This window comes from Hydra viridissima, unplaced genomic scaffold (assembly GCF_058129835.1).
Source record: "Hydra viridissima isolate aposymbiotic clone 2 unplaced genomic scaffold, HvirCarnegie_v1 scaffold_1, whole genome shotgun sequence".
Lineage (NCBI taxonomy): Eukaryota > Metazoa > Cnidaria > Hydrozoa > Anthoathecata > Hydridae > Hydra > Hydra viridissima.
The window spans coordinates 11325858-11351947 of NW_028324300.1; the positions used below are offsets into that span (position 1 = coordinate 11325858).

The following is a 26090-nucleotide window of genomic DNA, read 5'->3' on the forward strand; positions in this document are numbered from 1 at the left end:
TTTTGTTTTACATCTTTAAATAACCTTCATGCATATTATGCATATAAATATGAATGTGTAGCTTTGTGATCTTTCTATTAATTTTATTTTGTTAAAGATAAATCTAGTGAATCCCGACAGATGAAACTATTTTAAATTTAGGCAGTTATTGGGGAAAGAGACACCTTGATACTTAACTGTTAACCTATCAAACTCCTTTTATGGGGATAGGCATTCAAACACAGATTTTTCTTATCGCCTACAGTTAAATTTTCTGTTTTTTTTTTGTTTTGTTTTTTTTCGTTTAATTTCGAATTCAATTTTATGACAATTCCTATTGTTTTATTTCTTCGTCGATTTAAAAAATTTTGATCTAAAAGTCAAATTAATAGTGTAAGGAAATGGACGAGCCCCAGTGTAAACTCCATTATCTTTGTTATCAAAATCCAGAGCAACCAGAGGGTGGGGTAAAAATTGATGTAATTTTTCACATGATTTTTCTAATAACACTATTCAAGTCATTAGAAAAATTTAAATTTTCTTAACTGACTAGATATGGCTCTGCGTAGAGTAAGAATAAATAAAAACGATAAAAGTAGTTTAATTCTCGTTGTATTTACCGCAACAAATATGTCGACTGGATATGATTTTGGTGATCGGCAATGAGAACGGCAATATGCTCATTGGCTTTGAACATCGTGAGAATTAAAGTTGAGTAGAACGTTAGTAAATATACTTTGGTTTTTAACCTTAAGTCTGTGATAACGATATTGCTGAAGCGTGGCATTCTGAGATAGATTGACGAACAAGTGCCATCTATTTCTAGCTCGCGCATGACGAAGTCTTTCTGCTGGTATTAGCTGTTTTTCGACCATAACAACGTTAGAATCTTAAAAGAAACATATATGCATTAAGAAGCTCTTTTTTGATAACCGCCGAAAATATCTTTACAAATATTAAGCTATTTACCATGGGTCAAAACAATTTTATCCACGTGTAGCTATTGCTTTATTATTACAAATCATTTGCTTTTAGTTTAAAAATATTCCTTGCTGACTAATCAACACCGTTTTTATCTTGATGAAGTAAAATACAATAAAAGGTAGCATGCTGGGACTTTTGAATAAAATATCTTACTGTAATAAACGACGTTATCATCATTAGAAAACCTGCATGAATGAAGATCGATTAACAATCGAGTAAAACATTGCACAACCGGATTCGCATGATGGTGCTCCAAAATAATATAGCCAATATAAGACATATACCCTAGAGAGAAAATAGTTCTTTGGATTTTCTACTAAGCTAGCTCTACGAACGATAAAACACGAGAGAGTTATTTTTAAACTTAAACTCTTTTAAAATAATTATATAAATGATACATATATCCTACAAATTTATAAATACAACACAATAAATCATGTAAACTTTATACCGAAGTGAATTTTACGTCCAAACATTAATGGATACCGAGCCCCGCTCACCCAAAAGTAGCCATTACAAGAAAAAACTTATTCCAAAACTATATATATAATATATATATATATATATATGGAATTGAATAGACATCATGATAAAACTCTTATTTTATTAGTGATGTGAATAAATCTTTAGTTAAATGATATACTTTCCAAGATTTTATGTTTTAGATAAAACTAATTGATCCCAACGCCTAAAAGAATATTGGACTTCATCTGAATTTCAACGAAGCCATATTATTGGTCAACATGAAGGTTGACAAAATCAATGAAAAAAGATCAAAAATGCACTCAATCCCACTTTCTCCCATTAACAGACTGATTGTACAATTTACCAGAGAGGGGAAGGAATGCACATTAACGCACCCAAGTTGTCTAGGGCCTTCTAACAGAACCTTGAAATTGTGAAGATAATTTACCCTGCAAGGCCTTAGACAAGCTTGTGTTAATCTCAGAACAGCTGTCAGTTATCTTCATAAGCTAGGTTACTAAGGCAGAGCTGTAAGAAAGAAGCCTTTTCTTTGTCCAGTCAAAATCAAATGCAGAAAGTATTAGACTAGTAAAATGGTGGAGAGATTTATGGCATTTTGAAACTCCGTTATATTCTCTGATGAACCATAATTTGCATTATTGTCAGACACTGGAAGGGTCTGGATATGAAGATTACTCAGCCAAGAATTTGACATCAAAAGATTCCCGCTAACAGTGAAGCATGGTTTGTTTTTTTTTAGCTTTTTAAGTTATGATTCGGGGTGCAATGTAGAGTAATGATCAGTCAGAGCTAGTAAAGTGCCAAGATTCAACTAAATATGTTTCCGTATTGCACGAAGGATTTCTTCCAATATTTTTGAGTGGTGGGATGATTAAACATAATTCCTTATTTATGGAAAATGGGGCACACTTGTCATACTGGCAAAGCTACTTACAGTTAGTTAAATCAAAATAGGATTAAGAAACTTCCAAAGCCAAGTTGGTCACCTGATATGAACCCTATTAAACACCTCTGGACCATTTTAACCGGAAACTTCTAAAAAAGAATCAGTATCAATTGTAAAAGAGTATTGCATAAAACATAGCAAAATATTCCTCAGGATGATATTCGTGAATTAACTTCTAACATGCCTGAAAGGGCTCTAACATTAAAAAATGCGAAAGAGATGTCCGCTCAGTATTAATTATTCAAATTGAAATCATTTAAAACATTTTTATTGTATCATTTGCCATTTTCAATATAAATTTTGGTTTATTGAGTGTCTATTCAATTTTATCATATCTGTGTGTGTGCTTATATGCATATAAATATATATGCAACAAGGATTCCAAACTCAAGTAGTTCCTTCACTGACACACACACAAATGGGTTTAGATAATTATTTACTTTAATTAGTATTGAAACATTACCTGGGTCAAATTTATCATAATATCTTGGCAGGGAGCTCTGCTGTAATCTTTGAAAAAAGATAACCCCAAGAATTACACCGTAGAAGACTCGAAGTAAGGAAGCAATCACACCAATAAAAATGTTGAAGTAGAAGAAGAAGTAAGAAGCTCCGTGGTAAATTCTCCTAGAATGTTAAACATTGAAATACTTTTTAGGAAATAAATTTGTAAATTTACTTTACAAATTTGTATGATGATAGATTTGATAGATACCTGTTGTCAACAGCAACTATATCTTTATTTATAATAAAAACGTATCTTGCTAATAACCTTTGAATAACCATGGCTACGACGCCCATGAATAATGTAGGCCTAAATAAAATTTAAACAAAAAGTTGAAATTAAAAAAAATTTTTTTTTACGTAACTGAAAAATAAATATCTTCAGAATATGTATCTCCAAAAAATAAATATCTCCAAAAAAATAAATATCTCCAGAATATGTATCTCCAAAAAGTAAATATCTCCAGAAAAATAAATATCTCCAGAATATGTATCTCCAAAAAATTTAATAGGAATAAAAGATAAACCATATAAAGAGAGACTTACCAAAATATTTTAAGTTTCGATAAAACAAAAGAGGAATCTTTATGCACCATGGGGAGGAATATTTGTATGCTTACCACTGATAAGATGACGAAATAGACGGCGAAGATAATTATAGTGCCTTAAAAAAAACGGCAAATTTACCCGTTTTTAATAGATAAATTATTATTTTCACATTTAAAATGAAAGAAAGATTTTTGAAGCAAATATACAATAAATTTAAAGGTTGGCGCAATAAATAAATGAAATATGTTTACCCCATAAAGAGTAACCAATTTGATATCCAGCAAACTTCATGCTAGCAACCTGTAAAAAAAATCAGATTAAAATAAATATATTTTCAACATACATATATGCACGCGCACGTACGCACTCACACACATTCAAATATATGGACCAGACCTTTTACAGCTTTACTAGTATGAATGTAAGAAAATATTTCCTCAAAACCCCAAACAGGTTTGAAACGGGTTGAAAGCCCCTTACTGCACAGAGTTGGAAGTCCCCTACTCCAAAGAGTTATACCTTTGGCCTCTTTAGGATTTATTCAGCCCGTTGTTCTCATTCATCCCGCTAGGAAAAAACTCTAATAGCACACATGTATATCAAAAAACAAGAATAGCAAAAACTTGTATAAACTTTTGGAATTCTATAGGAGTCTTATAGATTTCTTTAAGACTTTTATAGAATTCGTATACAGTTTTAAAACATCATGTAATGTTTTGTTTTAATTCGAATATTTCTAATTCGGACCTTAATGTATAATCTACAGCAAATGGATTTAATTCGTTTTTTTCATTTTATGTGAAATATATTATGAGATATTTTAATTTTAATATATCTCATATATTTTACATAAAATCTCGTGTCTGTACATTAGCCATTAAGATTGTTTAGTTCTTTAATTTTAACTAAAGTACGCAGCTTAAGTTATTTACCATAAGAGAAGTTGGTGTGATAGATTCAAAGTTCTTCCATCTCAGAGAGCTTGGCAAAAATGACCAATCTCCTTTTCTTAACTTCAAAATGTGACGTCTTTAAAAAATAGAAATATATTTGACTTTTACAAGAGTGCTGCAATTAGTAGAGCAAAAATAATAAAGATATTTTAATAAAAACAAATTTTCTTTTTAAATACAACTTAAACCAACTCATGTTCGTTTGATGGTTTTAATTAAGATAAGGAGCGTCCGTAAACACTTACCTATACCAGTTAAATGAGTTTAAGAGAACAAGAAAAAACGTGATAACTGCAAAAACGGCCCCCAAACAAATGGAAACTAAAGTTTAAATAGTAATGATAATAAAAGGTTAATTTTAACAAATTTACACAATTTATACATATATATATATATATATATATATATATATATATATATATATATATATATATATATATATATATATATATATATATATATATATGTATGTATGTATAATGTATATATGTATAGACACACACACACACACACACACACACACACACACACACATAAAGTATTGCATTTTTCTACAAAAAACTTTTCTGATAATTGGGGTTCAGCAATCCTAAGGTAAAAAAATATTTTTAGAAATGGTATTTGGCAACGGGGAAAATTTCGTTTCAACATGTTTTATTTATTTATTTACATCATGGACGACCCTAACGTAACGATTTCTTCTAAAACATTATGTCAGTTGGAGAATTTTTAACAGACTTTATCATAAAATTTACCACAAAAACATTTGGAAATATTTTTAACCTTTGATACAAGTGATATATTGGTTGATCAGCTTCGTAGAAAACGAAGTTGTCTCGCTTATAGTTTCAATAAAACTTTTGTTAATGTATCCTTCAACTCCATCATGGCCAAACAAAGATTTGTAGATTATGATGAGGTAAACAAGCATCTGAATTCAAAAGTACAAAAATTCATATGCAAATGTGGAATCGAATACCAAGAAACCATTGAGAAAAATTAAAGATAAGTTCATACAATATAAACAGCTAATACAGAGACGAATGCTGAACTCAGTATGCGAATGGAGTATTGGAATTCTAAAAAACAAAGTATTTAAATGTTTAACATAATAAAGTCTTAAGTATTAATAAAAGTTGTAACAACAAAAAATAGGAAAAATGCGTTAAAAATAAGAATTAGAGATACCAGGTTTATATTTGTACACTTTTGACTTTATTTTTGTCTTGATTGAATCCTTTGATAATAAACTTTGTCCTTGAAGAACCCTATCCAAGAAAAAAAGTAGGAGCTGAGCATTAACTGAAGTAAATATATATTTTCTTTTCGTTAAATAAGATATTTTGAAACAATCAAATAATACTGGAAATTATCATCTTTTAACATAACAGACAGATTTGTCAAGTTAAAAAGTAAAAAAGAGATAAATAATATTACCGTTGATTTAAATCTGTGATTGCATAATTTAAAAACATTAATTTACTTAATCGTAAATTATTTAATTACGTGATTGCATAATAAAGGTAAATGTATAACCAAAATTAAAATTGCTGATAAATTTTATGGTTCACACCACTATAAACTAAAACTGTATAACTTAGACCAGAAGGAGTAAAGTCTGTTTCTTACATATGAAGGAATACGTACTCCAATCTTTTTTTTATTTTTTCAAGAAGAGAGAGAATAGAACTAATCATGAACTCACTCTAATGGTTGTTTAACTTGCTTTTTTAACAAGGTAGTCACATGTTTGTACATATATTCTTCTTTCCAATTTGTATCATTTATCTGCATCCATCCAACATCCTTTGAGTTAGTAAACGTGCAAAAATAGCATAAAGGTTTCGTACGAACTGTGGTACCGTTAACAGATGTCAAAATAGAAATTACCTGCCCAAACTTTCTTTCTCTTCTGCGCTTTAAAGTCTTTACAAATAAGAACAAAAACTTTGAAGCCAACAGAAGCAAGCATATGTACTTTGGGAAATTAATTGCCAATCGAATTAGCCCAATATTCTGAAAAGAACAATATATGTTGATAAATGATAATTAGCAAATGTTGATTAATAACTAATGATTAATAAACTGGAAAAACAATAAAAAACTGTGAAATCCTTTTTACCTACCTTTTCTCCTTCTAAATTCCAGCAGGTGATTGACAGTGTTTGGATTTTAAGTGCTTCAAGAAATATCCTAAAATACAAATTAATAACTTTTTAGGAAGCCACATCTCAGTAAGGAATTTGTAACAGTCTTCGATAATGGTCTGAAATTTGATATTAATTTTGGTAACAGTTTTTGATAATGGTTACATGCAAAGCAAAAAGGGTAATTAGTTGCAGTTCAAATAACGAGGTTTTTTAAAAGTGGCCTCGAAATAAGATAACGTAGTTTTTTTAGAAAACAACGCAATCTTTTTCATCTTAAACTTCATCGAATTTTGCTCGTTTATTCGAAGCTCTTGTCTTGTTAAAAAAATGTGTAAATGTAATAGAAGTTATTATATGAGTGAGTTGCCCCAAAAAGAATATTGTCATAAAACGCGAACTACAAAAAGTTTGTATTGTAAAATGGTGGCAGCTTTATTATTCGCAAAATTTTAGAAAACATCTCTCACTATTAAAACTTAGAAAATTGAAATGCGAAAACCAATCCAGTAAAAGTTTTATAGAGATAATTTTTGTTTAGTTTTTTTTTTTTTTTTTTTTTTTTTTTGGATTCATTTAGTGGTAAGATATTAACTTTTATACTTCTTCGCATTAAATCCCACAAAACAAAACGAAATAAATGCTAACAACATTTTTAATGTCATAATTGCCATTTTTTTTAAAAGCATAAAGTAAATAGAAAGAAATAATCACCAAATTGCGCATATAAAGAAACCAATAGTAGAACCTATCAACCGGTTTTTCATTGTCTGGCAAATAAAAAATGGTGCTCCAATTGTGGCTATGAATCCAGCAAGAAAGATTTTCACGAACACTATTAAATAAATTTTTACTTATAATTCTAAGGTATATAACTATATATAGATATAGTTAAAATATATAGATATTATATTAAATAAATAAATATAGATTATTATAGAAATAAAGTTATATAGATATAGTTAAACTATCGAGGTTTCTTTCTTTTAGCTTTTTAACGTTAAGCAATTACTGCGTTAATGATGATAACAAATATTGTAATGAAATCATCCTGAGATATATGAAGACCAGAAAAGGGTTACAAAAATGATTACATAGGGTAACAGAGGCTACCTGATGACATTGGTGGTAAAAGGTCCAACTTATTGGATAAATCAACTCCAACAATGGAAGAATAATTTCCAAGAATTACTGAAACGCACGAAGTCACTGTTAAACCAAATGCCATTGTATACCCAAATCGATTTTCGTAATTATCAAGCATATTCAGCGTTCTAAAAAGCAAAATGAATTAAATTGCCGTAATTAAAAAATCAAAATTTGAATGAAAAAAAAAAGTAACAATTGAAAAATAATTTACACGAGACATCCAGGTCGTTGCCAACAGCAACATTTAGACTTTCTTTTAGTGCAAAACAACATGACCACAAGAAAAACGTACTAAAAGGTCACATAGTTGAGATGAAAAAATTCAATGCAGATTTTTAAATTAAAAATTTAATGAAATATCATTAAAAATTGAAAAATTAATGAAAGATCTTTATGAAAAGGTTTAACATCCTCTTTATGCTTTAATTTTTAAACAACTAAATAATAATGTTAATTAAAGATGAGAGTTCATATTGTACTCTAAAGCTGGAAGGTTTTGTTCAGTGGAAGGTTTTGTTCAGTGCTGAGGTTTTCTTTCAAAATTAATCATCCTTTTATTTATTAGTTTTAAAAAGAAAAACTGACTTTCCTTTGCCAATCTCATGATCACACAAAAAAGCTGATAAACATCAACTTTATTTTAAAAATAATATTTTTTTTATCGAATAAAGTTTAGCAATATTGCTCTGTAAAACTTCAAAGAGCCTTCATTTATAAAAACAATAAGTAAATAGCGACAGAAATACTGTCCTAAATCAAAGTGCAAAATGCTTTTCTTTCCACTATTTCATTTTTAGTAAACAATATAAGTTTGTAACCATAATTGTTTCTAAGCAATTTGTTAAATTGGAAATTTCTGACCAATTCAAAAGAAAAAATACAATAAATAAATGTTTTCCGCATTGTTTGGACCACAAATATCCTCAAGTACTACATATACCCATGCAAATACACTTAGTTACATATGGAATATACCAGCATTCTTAAACATGAACTCTTTTACCGAACCAAAATGGCTATAAAACTCAAAATCAAAAGTACTTTGAATTTAACTATCAAAAAAAAACCGTACCCATCGTTTCCAGGAGAACATTTAAACTTTGATTTTAAAATGCAAAAGAATTTTTAAAAATTCTTACTGCTAGACATGCCACAACCCAATATACTAATGATTCTAATTGCTTGGAATCGCATTGTAATGTAGGATCCGAGGTTTCCATGGATACTGTTGTAGTCGATGGTGGAAATAAATAAAAACTGTAAGTAAAAAAGAAAGCAGACATTTGAAGTCTTTCCGCATATTTTATAATCAAACATTTTTTTAAAAGTTAAAAAATGGAAATAAAAAGACTGACCAGAAAGTAAGAATGTTTTCCATTATGCCATTATATCCCGTACTTTGATTACCCCCCGTACTTTGATTAAGTTTTTCATAAATGCATGGAAGAGTCAAGTTAAGAAAGGCGATAATCTCATTTTTATCAATATGGGTTTTGTTAGTAATTACTTCTGTATTGTACGTATTAAGCGCTTCCAACTGTGATAGTAGGTGGCTTGGTTGAAGGTTGACATTCAAGAAGTCACTTTCTATGAGTTTTGACGCGACATAAGAAATGTAATTATCAGACATCATTGAAGTTTTTATATTCGCACAGTTTTTTCAAATAATTAAAAACTCCAAGATTACTGATGTTGGACTTGAGAGCTTAACATTTGATCCGAAAATTTTGATTCGATCACTACTGGAGAAGAGTTAGATTATTTATCAAGATTCAATTATTTAAAGGATCATCTATCAACATTGAAATATTTAATTGAGAGTCAATAAATTATTAATTTTAAAAGTATACCATTTATTCATAAATAACCTTTTAACGAATTTAAAATTTGCCACAAAATTCTTCCGGTTTGTTGCTATAAGTTATGCAATCCAAAGATCCTTTTATCATCTCTTTTATTTATTTAGACTTATCACCTTCTTTTCACTTTATACCTTTTATGATTATTTACTATTTATCAATAGCTAATATGTTTTGATAAAACTTTGACATCTTTTTTTTAGCCCAACAGTATTATGAATAAAACTTTTTTTGAACGTTCATATTTTTTTTTTTTCATTTTAATTATCCGACTAAATATTATTATCGATATTATTATTATATTATGATCCCAGCACAAAATAATTAACGGAATATTGGTTCCGAATTCTTAATTTTAACGTCAATATACCAAGTTTATGTAAATACAGCTTTGATGTAACAATCAATTAAGACTCTTTACCTATCTGATAGGTAGAAGGGTTGTGATACGGTCTCTGGTGTGAGGCTAACAAATCCATTTTGAATGTCGAAAAATAGTTTAAGATATCTTATAGACATCTAATTAAAAAAATTTTAAGGAGTTGTGCGCAGACATGATGGACAAAAACATAGTAAATATTGAAGAACTCGAAAATAAATATTGTAAGTCTCGCTGGAAATCTTTGTTTGGAAATCTTTTAATTCTTTAAAAGTTTTGAATGTCAGCATGTCAACTCAGCGACGTATAATTTAATTTTTTAAATCATATTTAATCGAGTTTAATCGAGTTGTTTATTTCAACCTCTTTTTTCTTTTTTTTTTTTTTCTTTTTTTAATCAGGAAAAAATCTGGAAAATGAATCTAATTTTTTTTTATTTTTTAAAAGAAAAATAAATTTGTTATACAAAACCGAAACGGTGGTATACTTCTCCCGAAAGAACACACAAAGCATGCTGCAATACAGGGTTAACATTCAAGATCATTTACTTGGGTGCGTGATCACCCACGGAAAAGAATCTCTTGATTTGAGACACATACAGTCAGAGAAATAAGTTATACGAACAAAAGATTTTACTGTGAAAAACAAACTTTTTCAGGTTTTTTTCAGAAAAACATATGTTTTTAATAAATACTTTTATAATTATTCTAAAAGCAAATTTAATCACGATTTTATATAGCAAAAAATTAATCAACGATAATTAAGGTAGAAAACCCCTCAGAAATATGAAATTTTTGAAAAAAAATATTATTTTCTTGTTTTGTGCAAAATTTATCAGAGATTCACAATCTGAAAACCATTTTTGAAAATTCGCTATAGATCTTCATTAAAATAGATTTTATTGAACCCCAGTATTTTAAGCTTTCTTAACAACCGTCATAACAACGGCACTATTTTTTACCTTCACTAAAAAATTGTCCAAAATCCTATTTTTTTATATGAAAAATATCTTATCAAGTAAATTGTATTTTCCGTTGTTTAAAACAACTTTAGTATAAACAGTTACTGGAAAGCTCATAAATATATCATAAATCTTCTATAATGGCTAAGGCTAAAAATAATAAAAGGAAAAAAATATTCAATGTAAAAAAGAACTTAGTTGTAAATAATGTTGGTATGGATGTAAATATGGAATCGAATATTGTAGATATGAACATAAATGTTACTACAAGTGTTGAAGATGTAAATGTAAATATGGAGAAACAACTTTATCTTTTCTGATGAAATATTTGCTTCTGCTAGAAAAATAAAAAAAGTTTTGTCATCAAGACCAAAGTCATCTAGTAATATAATTACTGGATACTGTTTTATAGATTTAGAAATACTAAGTTCTGTAGTTTCTACCCTTAGATGTCCAGAATGTATGTCATCAAAGTTATTTCTCTCTGAAAATGAAAACAAGAGAAAAAGTCTAGCATTTGTCTTTATGTTAACTGCTGTGCATGTGACTATTCAAGAGAATTTTACACCTCAACATTGAATATACAAAAAATTTTTGATATTAATACCAGGGCTGTATATGCTATGAGATCATGTGGTCAAGGCTATTCTGGATTCTCAAGATTTGTCTCATTAATGGACATGCCTAAACCAATGACTGCTAATAATTATAATAAAATTGTTATAAAACTAACTAATACAGTAAAATCTGTAGCTGAAGACACTGATGATGGATGCTGCTCAAGAATAAAAAGACTTGAAGAGTAGTTTTATTTTAAATTCTATTCCAGACCATCTGCCCAATTTTATTGATGTTGCAGTATCATGTGATGGCACATTTAATATTCGTTGACAAGCTAGTGTTTTAGTTTTAGAAAAAATGAATTTAAGACCTGGAAAGCATTTATTAGAAGGATGTAGAAAAATTAATCAAAAGTGATTATACTTAGCTATATATAATAACACAGAACGAGCAAAGAAACACAGACAAGTAACTCGTGGAAAAAAGGAGAGCCAATATGAAAAATCTCTTAATAAAGAGCAAAACCCATATCAAACTGGTGCAGTTTAAGATTGAACTTTTTTTATTATACACAGATTTGGATATTTATTTACACTATTTTGAAATTTTTTATGTTAGTATTTTTAAAAGCTGTTTTTCTCAGATGAAGAGTTTATAAGACGCCGACCAGCATATCTAAATAACTAAAAGTGGTGTTAAGCTAAAATTTTAAGTATGAATTTGTTTGATTGTCTTCTGTGATTTAAACGTGATAGATTTTTTTAAAAATTGAATCCAGTCCTTAAATAGGTCAACAAAGTCATAAAATTCGGTCAAATTTTTTACATGTACTTTGGTCCATTATTTTAGCCTATTAAAAATTATTATGAAAAATCTGCTTTGTTCATATCACAGAACTACCTTGTTAGAACCAGTTTGCAAAAGAGATTTTTTTTAAATTGTGTACATCTTTAGATATGTTGGCCGGGGTCTTTCAATAATTTGGTATTTTTGGCACCTGCTACTGCTACCATTTTACCCAAAAAAATTTTTTTTTGTTTTTTTCAGTTAATTTTGTGATTTACTTTATGTATATGAAGTTAAATTTTTAAAATATTGATATTTACTCAAAAAAAATTTTTCAGGGGTTTTCCACCTTAACTTGCGTGGCTAAAATTTAACGATTCCCGAAGGAGTGTTAAAACTTCAACGATAAATAATTCTCCAAACATGTGGTTTTGTAAACGAAGTTTTGACATTGATTACTAAAAAAAGTTTTTAAACCAATAGTTTTAGAAGTATTGTTATTTTACAACGAGTAATTTTTAATAATTGACTGATATTTTTTTAAATTCATTTGGTTTACCATTGATATCATTAAGTATGGAAGTTAAAATCAAGGAATGGTCCCAAGCTCAGCGCAATTTAGTTATTGACTTGTTCAAGCAAGTTAAAACATTTAGGTCGGTAAATAAAGCGACTGGAATGGCATTAGGAACCATCAGCGATCTGATTAAAAAGTATAATATGTTTGGATATGTGCAAAATCAGCCAAGATTCGGAGCTAAGCGTAAAACAACATCAAGAATAGATCGACAAATTGTCAAGATGGTGCAAAAAAAACCGCTTTTTATCAGCACCAAAAGTGTCAAGCCTCCTTGAGAAAGATTTTGGGTTACAAGTGAGCTCATGTACAATTCGAAATCGATTGAAAGAGAATGGATTCAAAGCAAGATTCCACGCAAGAAACCATTCCTTTCAAAAATCCATCGAAAACGAAGTCTTGCATTTGCTAAAAAATATGTAAATATGCCGGTATCATTCTGGAGGAAAGTTTTGTGGACGGACGAGTCAAAATTTAATCTTGTGAAGTCCGATAGAGCTCAAAAAGTTTGGAGAAAAAAAGGTGAAGCATTCACACTCAGTTGTATTCGAGGCACAGCAAAATTTAGTGGAGCCAATGTTATGGTATGGGGATCGATTGATTTGAACAGAACAGGAAAACTGGAGTTTATTGATGGAATTATGGACTCTGAAGTTTATGTTAACATTCTCAATAAAAAATTTTCTGGCTTCAACTAAAAAACTGCGATTAGGAAAACATTTTATCTTCCAACAAGACAATGACCCTAAACATACGTCAAAGAAAGCAAAAGAGTTTTTTATCCAAAAGTAAATTGAGTTACTTGAATGGCCGGCGCAAAGTCCAGATCTCAATCCAATTAAACATCTTTGGGCTATTCCGAATGAAAAATGTGGCACACGATGTCTAAAAAGAAAAGAAGAGCTAAAGATCATGCTCCAAGAAGCTTGGGCTGATATCGACTCAGATGCGACAAAGAAATTAGTTGAATCGATGCCATGTCGACTCGCAGAAGTCATAAAAGCTAAAGGCGGTCCAACTTGATATCAAAAAGTCATAAAAATAATTACTCGGAGAAGCGTTAATCTTTAAGCTTTAACCTTTAAAATTTTGTTTGGATTCTTATTTAATGTTAAAAAATTGCATAGTTTAAATGTATCTTAATTTTTTATCAATTAAATATTATTATTGATATTTCTTTTTTTTGCATATTGAATTTTTAAAAAAATTTTCTTTCAAAAAAATCTTTTTTTTTTTGTTTTTATAAAGTTTTTTTTTTTCTGAAAAAACCTGACAAAGTTTATTTTCCATAATAAAATGTTTTGTTCGGATAATTACTTCTCTAACTGTATCAATAAGAAAAATAAGTTAAATATAGTAATTTTAAAAAAATTATTAATTGCATAATCAAAAAATCAGTTTTATAAAAGTTTTAATCGAGTCAAACTTTAAAACAGAAAAATTGAGAAAAGATAAAAAGCTATTTAAACATTCCTCCTTTTGTTCGATATCAAAGAAGAACTTGTCTCTACATTGATTCAACAAATTTCATGCACATTTTACATGACACCTTTAGCCAATTGAATTTGATGGTTTATAAATTGAACATTAATCATGATCAAATATTTTTGACTGGGTTGAGATTTGGTGATCTAGGGCACCAAAGCTACAAATTGGTCTTCTTTGTGTTGAACCAGTATATTATGCTATGCGCTGTGTGTGGTGGAGTGCTGTCTTGCTGGAAGATGTATTGCTAGCTTCCGTCTTATAATTGCCTTGTCGATAAAATTGAACGTGTTTCTAGTGGTTTTTGTCGATAAAATTGAACGTGTTTCTAGTGGTTTTTGTCGATAAAATTGAACGTGTTTCTAGTTTTTGTCGATAAAATTGAACGTGTTTCTAGTGGTTTTTGTCGATAAAATTGAACGTGTCTCTAGTGGTTTTTGTCGATAAAATCGAACGTGTTTCTAGTGGTTTTTGTCGATAAAATTGAACGTGTTTCTAGTGGTTTTTGTCGATAAAATCGAACGTGTTTCTAGTGGTTTTGTCGATAAAATTGAACGTGTTTCTAGTGGTTTTTGTCGATAAAATCGAACGTGTTTCTAGTGGTTTTGTCGATAAAATTGAACGTGTCTCTAGTGGTTTTTTGTGGGTATTTTGATTGATCCAACCGTTATACACATCAAATATACAAAGACCCTGGAAAAAACATCTTCATATGCTTATTGAGCCTTCTCGTCTAGCTTGTAAATAGCGTTCACAATATTTCTCAGTTGCAAAAGATTCATCATTTGTCATGCTTACTAAGCTTCGATGGTCATTCAGAATGAGGTATGCCAACGATGTCACCTGTCGATTCTCAGGTTTTTACTGTTTTCGCATGCAAAACTCAGACACCAAAAAGTTTGTCTGCTTCAATGCTGCGGCTCTTTGATTTGAATAGTCAAATAAATTGCCATCTGAAATTTGAAGTATTTCAGGTTAATATTTGATGTTTTTCAGCTATGAAAATAATGTTTTGTAATATTAAAATCATTCTTTTAGTAAAGCATCACGGATTCTCAGTAATTTTGTAAATCAAAGCGGTAATTAAGTAAAATAATTAGTTATCAAGTGTCAAAAGTTGTATAATTAATAAACTGGATTAAACTTTTATTTCATCGGTAAAATGATGATTTTCTAATTAAATTAATCTTTTAATTTTTTTTGCGATATAATCAGTTTTTAATTATAACAGTTGTAGTAATTAAAGCCACGTAAGATAAATGATAAAGCTTTTATACTAAAATCATGTATTAGAGTTTAACGTCCTCCAGCTAATTGCCTTATGGACACATGCCTACTCCGTCCAAAGGAGACCCTGTGAGCGTCGTCCCAGAGTTTGCTCCCCCTTCGGTAAGTAGACAAAGACCCACCGTAGTCCGGGCTAGTATCCTGATGACCGCTTATGGGAGGCTAGCCCCATGTTGATCAGGTTTACTTCCCCCTCAGGTAAGTATATACTAAAATCATTCTTTAAGTGAAATTCAAGTATTAAGATGCCCTTCAAAAGTTCTACTTTTTATTCAATTATGTTACATACTAATTGTTTAAAATAACGTGTCCCTTAAGTCACTACAAAAAAAATCTGTATTATTTTTCCAAGTTATTTACTTAATCAACCAAATTTGAATAATAGATAAACGTCATAGGAATTGGGTTTTTGAATCAATGCGACCGCCATCAGTTTGCATCTTTAATTGAAGGCGCTTGATAAAAAACAGAAGCACTGGTCTAATACTATCAGTAGTGATTTTTTGGGCAGCGTCTGATATTTGAACCTTTAGATTTTCAAGTGTTAAAAGTGTTACAGGCGCATAAACCAACAGTTGTATATTGCCCCAATACTAGAAGTTGCAAGGTGATAAATCTAGTGAATACGGCGGCCAGAACTGCAGGAAAACACGGTTCAATTAATGGTTAAAATTTCGTTACTTTCTGTTTTTGCTAAAATTTCGATTTTGGTCGTTTACTAAGTGTAAAGTCATCCCTAAAGTGTAAAATTGCTCCAGGTAGTTCTTAGAAAGAAAAGAAAGGAAGGAGGTACGTATGTTAAAAAATCATACAGCTAACAACTGCAACAGATAGCGACTGTTGCAGTTGAAATGGCAGATCAGATAGAGGTTAGGAGTTAAAATGGAAAATCAAATAGAGATTAACAGTTGAAAAGCTTGCCTAACAACAACAACAATGCTCGCTGATCACAAAGACGTAAAAACAGGATGAGAATGGAACAAGACGTTTATTCAGGAGGTAAAAATGCAGCTAAGAACTCTAAGTTAAAACCGGCTTTGTTATGAAATGAAAAAAAAAAATTTGCAAATCTCAAAATTCTTTTAGTAAAATAGAAGATTTATTACACGTATTGGTAATGTTTTTTTTCAAATTTACAACAATAATCATCCTGTGCAGTTTTTAAAATACCTAGGAAACCCACGAAAAAGTGTCGCCTACCTGTGTTACACTTTATGCAGGGACCCATTTTTCATTTGTTTTGGGATGAACTTGCTGTAGATGACAGTTAGATAATTTAATGCAATGGCATTTGAATTTAAGTTCCGTTTCTCAAGTTATCATGGTAAATTATTCGAAGGAAATCAATGATGAAGAATAGTGAAAAATTTTGAACCAATATTTATTTGCATTTTATCTCTTTTTCCAATTCTAAGGCATGTACCAGAAAAAATCTGCGCGGACATTATAAAGGATATTTATCTAACTATTGTACTTCGATATTGAATGTTATGTATATTTTGAAAGTACATATATTAATATTTTTAAATTTCACTTAAGAAAGTTTGTGAAGTTTTGTACGTGAGAACGCACGCACTTTGCGTTTTACACTCGACATCAGCTTTTGCACGGTCTTTTGCACATTCATTTATTTTTGAAGTCTTTAAATTTTTTGGCTTCTTTTACATTGAACCTTAGTTTTCTTTTGACAAGAGCCCAATATCTTTCGATAGGACGTAGTTCGGGACAATTTGGTAGATTGCAGTGTTTTTCAACGAAATCTACTTTATGTTCTCTAAGCCAGTTTAAAGTTGTCCCAGAGTAGTGACATGATGCTAAATCGGGCCAAAATAACGGGTTACCCGTGTGTCTTCTTAAAAAACGGCAAAAAACGTTTCTTGAGGCATTCTTTTATGTATATTTTGGTGTTAATTGTTCCCGTAGTCACAAAACAAGAACTTCTTTCACCACATTCACAAATTGCTAGCCAAACTAAGAACTTTTTAGCGAATTTTTGCATTCCAATGCATTTATATTTGGAATTCAGTTTCTTGCGATTAATTGCTGAATAATATTGGTGTCCTGGAAGAGATCGGAAATATGCAACACAATAAGTTTCATCGTCAATAATCAAACAAGATTTTTTAGCACATAATTTTTTATAGAGCAGCTTTGAACATCGAATTGCGACATTTTCTTGTTTTTCTTCACAACCAGGAACTTTTTTCTTTTTATAAGATTTATAACCACAGCTTCTCTTTACATTTTGTATAGTGGAAGCACTTGTCTTAAATTTATTCGCTAATGTTCGAACAGAAATCTCCAGGCTGAACAAAGTATACATGCAGTATTCGGACAGGTCTGGCAACAATACAAACTTATTAACAACTTCTTCTGACCTCTGAAACTGGTTCTAAAGACAAATATAATTATACAATAAAAAATAGATAAAGATAAATATAAAATAAGTTTGACCGACAACTTTTAAAGTTTATTCGATAATCATTGTTTAGTTTTATTAATGATAAAGTTCAATATCAAAAATGGTTTCCTATAAGTTTAAGATTTCTCAGGAAGAAGTTCTGTATTGGGTCTTTCTTCCATCTCATATCGCATACCGCTTTGCATATCGTTTCGCATATCGTTTCGTGTATCAATTCGCATAACGTTTCGCACATTACGGGGGTTTTAACAAGGTTGTAACGAATATTTCATTTTGTGTTTTATCGTTTTACTTATTAAAGATTGTTGTCTTAATTTTTTGATGTTAAAGCGCGTCAAGCTGCAGCTCTTTTCTACTTTTTTCCAAAACATTTTAAATAAAAGAACAGTTACACCATTTAACATTTGAAAATAATATATATATATATATATATATATAATATATATACTTTATAAATATATATGTATGTATATACATACATACATACATACATACATACATACATACATACATACATACATACATACATACATACATACATACATACATACATACATACATACATACATACATACATACATACATACATACATACATACATACATACATACATACATACATACATACATACATACATACATACATACATACATACATACATACATACATACATACATACATACATACATACATACATACATACATACATACATACATACATACATACATACATACATACATACATACATACATACATACATACATACATACATACATACATACATACATACATACATACATACATACATACATACATACATACATACATACATACATACATACATACATACATACATACATACATACATACATACATACATACATACATACATACATACATACATACATACATACATACATACATACATACATACATACATACATACATACATACATACATACATACATACATACATACATATTTATAAAATTATCCAAGCTAACAACAGATCCCTTAGAAGGACAAATTGAAATTCTGAGTCCTGCTAGTTTTATAAAATGATAAAGCAAAAGTCCTTATTGGATTAACCGCTGCAAACAAACGAACACCCATTCATGGTAATGCAAATGTAATATCAAGTTGGCTAATCGTAATTTTGTCGTGGCTCCTAAATATAAGCTAATACCTTCGGTCAGTGATGTTATGAATGTTATAAAAAGCAAACACCTACTGAATGATGCTGTGACTTATTCAACTGCTACATACATTAATGTTGTAAAAACAGTCTATTTTCAAAGGTCTGCTCTAAAACAGGGGGGTCTTGTGTAAATACATTATGTAATAAAAAGGGAAGTAGCAACTGAAGCGTAACAGCTCGTAACATAGGGCCAGGGTGTGAGGTAAAAAAGCTCTTTTTTTTCCATTACTTACTTTTTAAATGACCCCATATTAAGGTAAAAAAAAAAATGTTGTTAGAGAAAAAGTCTGTTTAAAAATAAAATTTCATTGAAAATTAGAAAAATATAAATAACATGTTTTCTACTGAAATATTAAAAAACTCATTAATGTGAATATAAATATAATTAACATAATGATAAATTTCAATACAAATAAATGCTCGGATAAAATATCTATGAGTAGTAAATCAGTAAATAGAAATTCTTTTTATCAAATAATTTTAAAATACTCAATAAAATTACTTTTATTATCTCTTAAATATAAAATATATTAAAAAAAAAGGAAACTATAAATATTTAATATAGAACAAATAAATAGATGGTTTAATCATAATGCAATATAAATAATTGTTAACATTCGCAACTCGAAATCTTTTTCAAATAAGGTTCTTTCAAAAGTGTAAAGTCCCTTATTACTACGTATGTTTTTGTTGTAGCCGATGTGATGCACCCTTTTTTCAATTTTTCTCTATTGCAGCAAGAATGCCTCACAACATGTGCCAGCTTGACAAAACTCACTTTTTTGTCTATACTCATAACTTCGTAAGTTCCGTCTTCCATGATTTCTGAGTCGCATCGAGTAGAATCTGGTTCGTTGCTTAATTTAATTTTAGCATCGTTCACACTCTCGAATAAGTTTCCAATTTTTATAGCTTGATCTGCAGAGATATTCTTAGGCAAAAAAATGAAGTCATTTCTTATGGGAACTGCTCCGTAAACGAAGTATATTACAGCGGCAGCCAATGCTTTTATAACAAAGTTAAAGATCTACAAAGAAAAAGAGAGAATTAGAATGCATATTTTAAAAATGAATTAGTTAATGCCACCATTTTAAAGATTAGTTGGTCATTGGGCAATCGCTGCTTTGTGTTTTTTTTTACTATTAACAAAATAGACATACACCTGTTATAAAAAGTAATTTTCATGTGAACAGGATTAAAAGATGTTAAACTACCTTCATTTTTAGCTAGCTTTCTCTAACGACAAATTTTTTTGTTTGCTGCTTGTTAACTCCTGTAAATCACTGAACGATTTTATAGCGGCTTCTTTGTAGAAATGGATGCCCAGATTACGATTACGTAGAGAAACCATTTTCAGTTAATCTTACCTTGGTATTCATTAATTTGTTTTGTTTCAAAACTGGCTAGAGATAACTCGTTTAAAAAAATTGCCTTTTCATTTGTTTGTTTTGAAAGTTGAGTCTTCTTGGTTTTTTAGTATTAAAGCGTGAATGTTTTGTTTTTATGGATACAAGTTTTGTATTCATTGTTTTGCAACCAAAACCATTAAAATGTAATGTGCTCTCAAAACTGATTACTGCCACGATTCGTTGAAAACTACATCCCTTTTGCAATTAACTAAATGCATGCAGTAATGTGGGACTTTAAACTTTTGAATGGACCTCAAAATTGTATGGCTGAAGCTGGAGATTTTGGCTGAAGCTGAACGGTTTATGTACTGTGATGATAACGTCACTGGTTTATTTTATTTTTTATTCTATATTAAGTATTTATCTAGATTGTTTTATATGAGATTAAGAGTATTTAATTTTTACGAGCCATAATAAAATATTGACTTTGGTTTTTAAACCGTTTAATCAAAAAAGTGCTAAAAATTTATTCAAACATGATAGAGCTTTTCAAAATTCAATAACAAAGATTTTTATTGACATTTTTTTGTTCAGAAGCTTCAATTGTAAGCTAAAAATACTTTTTCATCACAAAATTAAATTTTTTCTTAATCTAAAACAGCTGAAACTTTTTTTTCAGCAGTTAAACGTCATCCGTGATATGATTCTCACGGTTTTAATTTCGTTTGAGATATGATAGATAAAGATAAAGTATCAAAGTCAAAGATTAATGTATCGAACCTTTTGAGATGATAGAACGAATTCATTTCGAATTCGACGAATGTCGAAGACTTTTTTAGGTCAAAATTGATTTTGAGAAAAATTATTGTACTTTAGTACACTGCGGTTATAATTGAACGGCATGTAAAATTTTAGCAGATGAGATGCGGACAAAAAGTTGAACGATGTGTAAAATTGAATAACTTTTGAATTTTTAGTTTTTATGAATTGTTCTTTTAAAGGGAAAAATATTTTGAAATTTGTTTTTCTTTACATTATTGTACAGAGTTTCTCGCTCATACCATACGGTATAAAACTGGTTAAACCAGTTAAAAAGAGTTATTATGAGTAAATTGTTTTAAATTTTAATACTGCAATTGCACAAATAAAAATATGGTAACTTATTAAGTAAAGCATCGTTTATGCGCGGCATTCCAAAGGCAAATTTATCGTTCAGGATAAAAAGCCCTGCAAGCTCTATTGGTACTTGCACAGTTACCATTTTAAGTACTTTTACTATATCGACTGAAATGCTTTAACTTAAACTTGCCGATTGGGGTTTCGGTAGAACCCGCAAACAAGTACTTGAATTTTTTAGCTAGTTATTTACAATATACAAAACGAACTAATTTATTTACGAAAGGTAAGCCAGGCAAAGGTTGGTACTATGCTTTCATCAAACGTTGGAAACATAAATTAAGCGAGAGAACTGCAGGTAAAATTGCAACGCTCAGAGCAGCTTCTTGTACTGAGGGTAATAAAAGTAAATACTTCAAAACATGCAAGGCTCAATTTCTAGAAGCAAGCATCAATGAATACTCTGCGTCAAATTTCTGGAGTTTTGATGAAATCGGCTTCAATGGTGAAAAGGGTAATCAAACAACTCTCTGCAAATGTGGTTCCAAGCTTCTCTTAAGTTTAAAATGTCAAAGCTGGGTGTGTTTTACATGCTTGCCAAAAAAATGTAGAAACTGATATTTTTTACTTTACCACCTCATTTTAGTTAATTGTATTAGTTAATCTATTTAATTTCTTTATTTCTATTAACCGTATAACTTTTATTGTATGGTTTGTTAACGCGTTTAACTTAAAAAGACAGCCATTGCATGATTAAACATTTTCTTTTTAAATGATTGTAACATAAAAGCTAAAAAAAATTGTAAAAAAAAAAATTATATTTTCTTGTAGAGCGAATGTTTCTTAACAAATCTATATAAAAAAAAATATATATAAAAATCTTTTTCTTAAAAAAAAAAAATGAAAAAATTTTATTTATTCGAAAACTGTTCAACTAGACCCACTTTTATCCAATCAGATAATAGTAATTAAAACTTTGTAGCACAAGAGAATTTTTCGATATTTTAAATCAGACGAATATATTTTGTTATTTAAATGAAGATTCGTAAAAGTAGTGCTAATGAATGAGTTTGAGGAGAATACATTTGGTAGAGAAATTGAGAAAAAAAAAAAGACGGTATGCAATGAAAAGAATTCAGACAGACCAAACAAACCAATTCTGATCAAATACAATGCGTTCCGACAGGATTAACTTCATAAAACTGAAACGAAACCTTTTTTTTTTTTTTTTTTATCTAAGATTGTTAATCCATTACAGTTTCAGTAAAAAGAAGTCGTTTTAAAATAAAAATGAGGTGTTATATATTTTTAGATCAAAGTATATACAGTACTGTGCAAAAGATTTTTTAGCTATACATAGAGACTTAACTAATATTTACTGTGACCAACTTTATTTACAATAACATCTTCGAGCTTTTTACTCATACTTTTATATAGATTTTCAATAAATGTGATGGGGATATTGTACCATTCTTCTTTTAGAACATTCCAAAGCTCATTTACATTCTTTGGCAACCTTTCCATCTTCATTCTGTCTAAGTAGTCCCAAACTTGTTCGATTATGTTCAAATCAGGGCTCGTAGGAGGCCAAGGCATGGTTTGAAGCAACCCCCTCCTCTTCCAAATTTGACAAATAATTTTTAACTAGTTTGCAAGTACGTTTGGGATTGTTATCCTGTTGTAGGATAGAATAATCCCCAATCATTTGTCGTCCAGAAGGCACAGTATGGTTATGTAAAAGATTTTTATATTTTTTACCTGTAAGCTTTTCTGTTATTCTAACAATGTCCCCTACCCTATTTAATGAAATACACCCCTAAACTTGAATATTCCCTCCACCATGTTTGATAGTTGATGCTTGGCATGGTTCCTTCAATCCCTGTCCCTTTCTTCGCCTAACATACTGACGTCTAATCGTTCCAAATGTTTGAAGTTTAGATTCGTCTGTAAACAATACCTTGTTCCATTGATTTTTCTGCCACTCTTTGTGCTCTCTGGTGAATTTTAATCTTTTTTCATTATTACCTTAGCGTAGTAAAGGTTTTTTAATAGCTACACAGCCTTTTAATCAAGATTTTAATAAAGATTGTCGCACAGTAGATGCATGTACTAAAGTTCCACTAGTTCTTTTAAGATCTTGACGAGTTCTGCGCTTACTTTTTTGCGATTTCATAGCGCTGTTATTTTTAAAAACTGTTCATCGTGTGGGCTTAACTTCTTGGGACGACCAGACATCTTTTTATCCACTACATTACTAGTTTCATTATATTTTTTAACTATTTTTTGAACTTAACGCTCGCGAACAATTCACACGTTTGGCTATTTTAATTTGACTGTAGCCCCCTCTTCATGTAAACCAATGATGCGATTTCTATTATTTATTGATATTTTTGGCATTTTACTCGTATTGAAATATTTTTTTAATATTATATTGGCATTGAAAAGTAGTTTTATTATAAAACAAAACTTTTAAATAAGAAAAAATTTTTTTAGACGAAAAGTTCTCTAATTAACACAAGAACTCAACAGTAACTAAAAACTTTTCTCCACACTCTTATTTATCAAAAAAAATTTAACAATAATAAATTTAAACAAAATAAATAGTACAGTGGTTGATGTAACCATTTTCAACTGTTAATCCTTGTCCATAACAAATAAACAAACATTATAAGTGGGTGAAAAATGATACAAGTTGAAACCAGCTAATAAATAATAATAAAAAAATTATATTATTAACATAGTTGTTAACTAAAATAAACAAATGTATATTAACATATATATATATATATGTATGTATGTATGTATATTTGTATGTATGTATGTATGTATGTATGTATGTATGTATGTATGTATGTATGTATGTATGTATGTATGTATGTATGTATGTATGTATGTATGTATGTATGTATGTATGTATGTATGTATGTATGTATGTATGTATGTATGTATGTATGTATGTATGTATGTATGTATGTATGTATGTATGTATGTATGTATGTATGTATGTATGTATGTATGTATGTATGTATGTATGTATGTATGTATGTATGTATGTATTTTCTAAAACTAAAGGAATAAAATTAGCAAGCAACAGGTCATCTTTTAAACAAGAACTTGGTTATTTAATTTTTGATAAACTTTCTGATCTAGCATGTAAATGTTCTGTTTGATCTGGTAAAAAGCTAAATGTGATGACTGCCAGCAAAAGCTTCATAATATATACGAATGTTCACAGGAAAGTAAAATATCTAATATAAACTTCAGTTTTTGAAGTTAATTACATTTTGATTAGAATTTCAGTTTACAAAAAGGTAAGATAAAAACTAAGTGTAAAATGTAAATAGGAATTATTGATAAGAACGAAACTTATAGACAGGAAAAATATGTAAAGGAAGAACAAATCAAAGAAAGCTAAGATTAAGAGTGGGGAAGGTTCTTTAACTGTCAGGTCTGATGATGAGGTTTACATCAAACTAGATGATATCAATAACAAATACATGTAAATGAGAGTTCTAAGTGTAAAGGTTAAAACTTTTTAAACGCGGATGAAGTTGAGTTGGCAGCTATAGGATTGGCTGTATCTAATAGGGAAGCTTCAGCAACTTGTACAAGTTTCATTAAAATCAACCGAAGATAAAAGTTTAACAAACGATAAAATTCTCTTAAAATTTTCACTATAGAAACAGAAAAAAAAGATTGAAAGATCTAAAGAAAAAGTTAGGAAAGCCTGTTAAATTTGACATTTTTATTACTATAAAGAGTTTTATTACTAATGCTTAAATGTGATTAAATACTTGTGTTTGGTCTGTGGCTTCAATATTTAAACAAGGATTACTTTTAAGGTTTCATTCATTTTCAATTCTCTCTTGTATTCACAGTTAGAAGCGTAGTAAGCGATATCTTAAATAAGAGGGAAGGCTATTCTTTTCACCAACAAATCTGTTAAAATTCAATCCTATAAAATCTAAATACGGTATGTAGTTGTAGAATTCAGACCAGTTTTCTGAGTTTTGTAAGGTTGGCGAAAAAAATATATGGGTAAATTTTTAATGTAGTAACTTGCTGTTACAAAATCGACCAATGGAAAGTAAAAAAATTGTAAATAATGGTCATCGAAGTCATCCACTTAAAAGTATTAGATCAAAATACTCTTAATAGTTTTCTGAAATAATCTTCTATTAATAGAATTAAGCTTGAAGTTCATTTGAAATTATTGATTATGGTTACTATGGTTACAAAACAAATTGCTCTTCATTCTGTTTACAGTTCATGAACATTTTTTATTTCTTATTTGTAAAACTCTTTAAACGATTTAGTTTGACATTTTAACTGCTGATAAAAAAAAATTTAACAATAATAACATATTAAAATGCTCAGGGTGTGATGAGGAAAATTTGCTAATAGTGATAAAT

The 26090-nt window shown here is 29.4% G+C and overlaps 2 protein-coding genes and 1 pseudogene across 4 annotated transcripts; 1 reads left to right on the forward strand and 2 right to left on the reverse strand.

Moving 5' to 3' along the window:
• Nucleotides 1-575: 575 nt before the first annotated feature.
• LOC145187420 (stimulated by retinoic acid gene 6 protein-like) lies at nt 576-9437 on the reverse strand. Of its 3 annotated transcripts, none has more exons than XR_016449884.1 (19): nt 9053-9435; nt 8837-8954; nt 7909-7988; nt 7662-7822; nt 7263-7383; nt 6528-6594; nt 6292-6417; nt 6107-6207; nt 5590-5669; nt 5419-5480; nt 5185-5332; nt 4647-4722; nt 4381-4477; nt 3700-3748; nt 3446-3563; nt 3111-3209; nt 2859-3022; nt 949-1248; nt 576-868 (listed from the first exon to the last, which is right to left on the reverse strand). XR_016449884.1 is itself a non-coding variant. In XM_090079071.1 (19 exons), the coding sequence occupies exons 1-19, from the start codon at nt 9328-9330 to the stop codon at nt 660-662; spliced, it is 2286 nt and encodes a 761-aa protein (XP_089935197.1). In that variant the 5' UTR covers nt 9331-9437; the 3' UTR covers nt 576-659. The 3 variants fall into 3 exon arrangements, 2 of the variants coding, with proteins under 2 accessions (XP_089935197.1, XP_089935210.1); XM_090079071.1 differs by having other exon boundaries at nt 1117-1248; nt 9053-9437; XM_090079084.1 differs by lacking the exons at nt 576-868; nt 949-1248 and adding an exon at nt 2327-2484.
• A 1599-nt stretch (nt 9438-11036) lies between these two features.
• Nucleotides 11037-11787, forward strand: LOC149893334 (uncharacterized; annotated as a pseudogene).
• An 8036-nt stretch (nt 11788-19823) lies between these two features.
• LOC149893335 (uncharacterized) lies at nt 19824-20875 on the reverse strand. Its single transcript, XM_090097136.1, has 2 exons — nt 20428-20875; nt 19824-20240 (listed from the first exon to the last, which is right to left on the reverse strand). Exons 1-2 carry the CDS (start codon nt 20431-20433, stop codon nt 19824-19826), a joined length of 423 nt encoding a protein of 140 aa, XP_089953262.1. The 5' UTR covers nt 20434-20875.
• Between the last annotated feature and the right edge of the window lie 5215 nt (nt 20876-26090).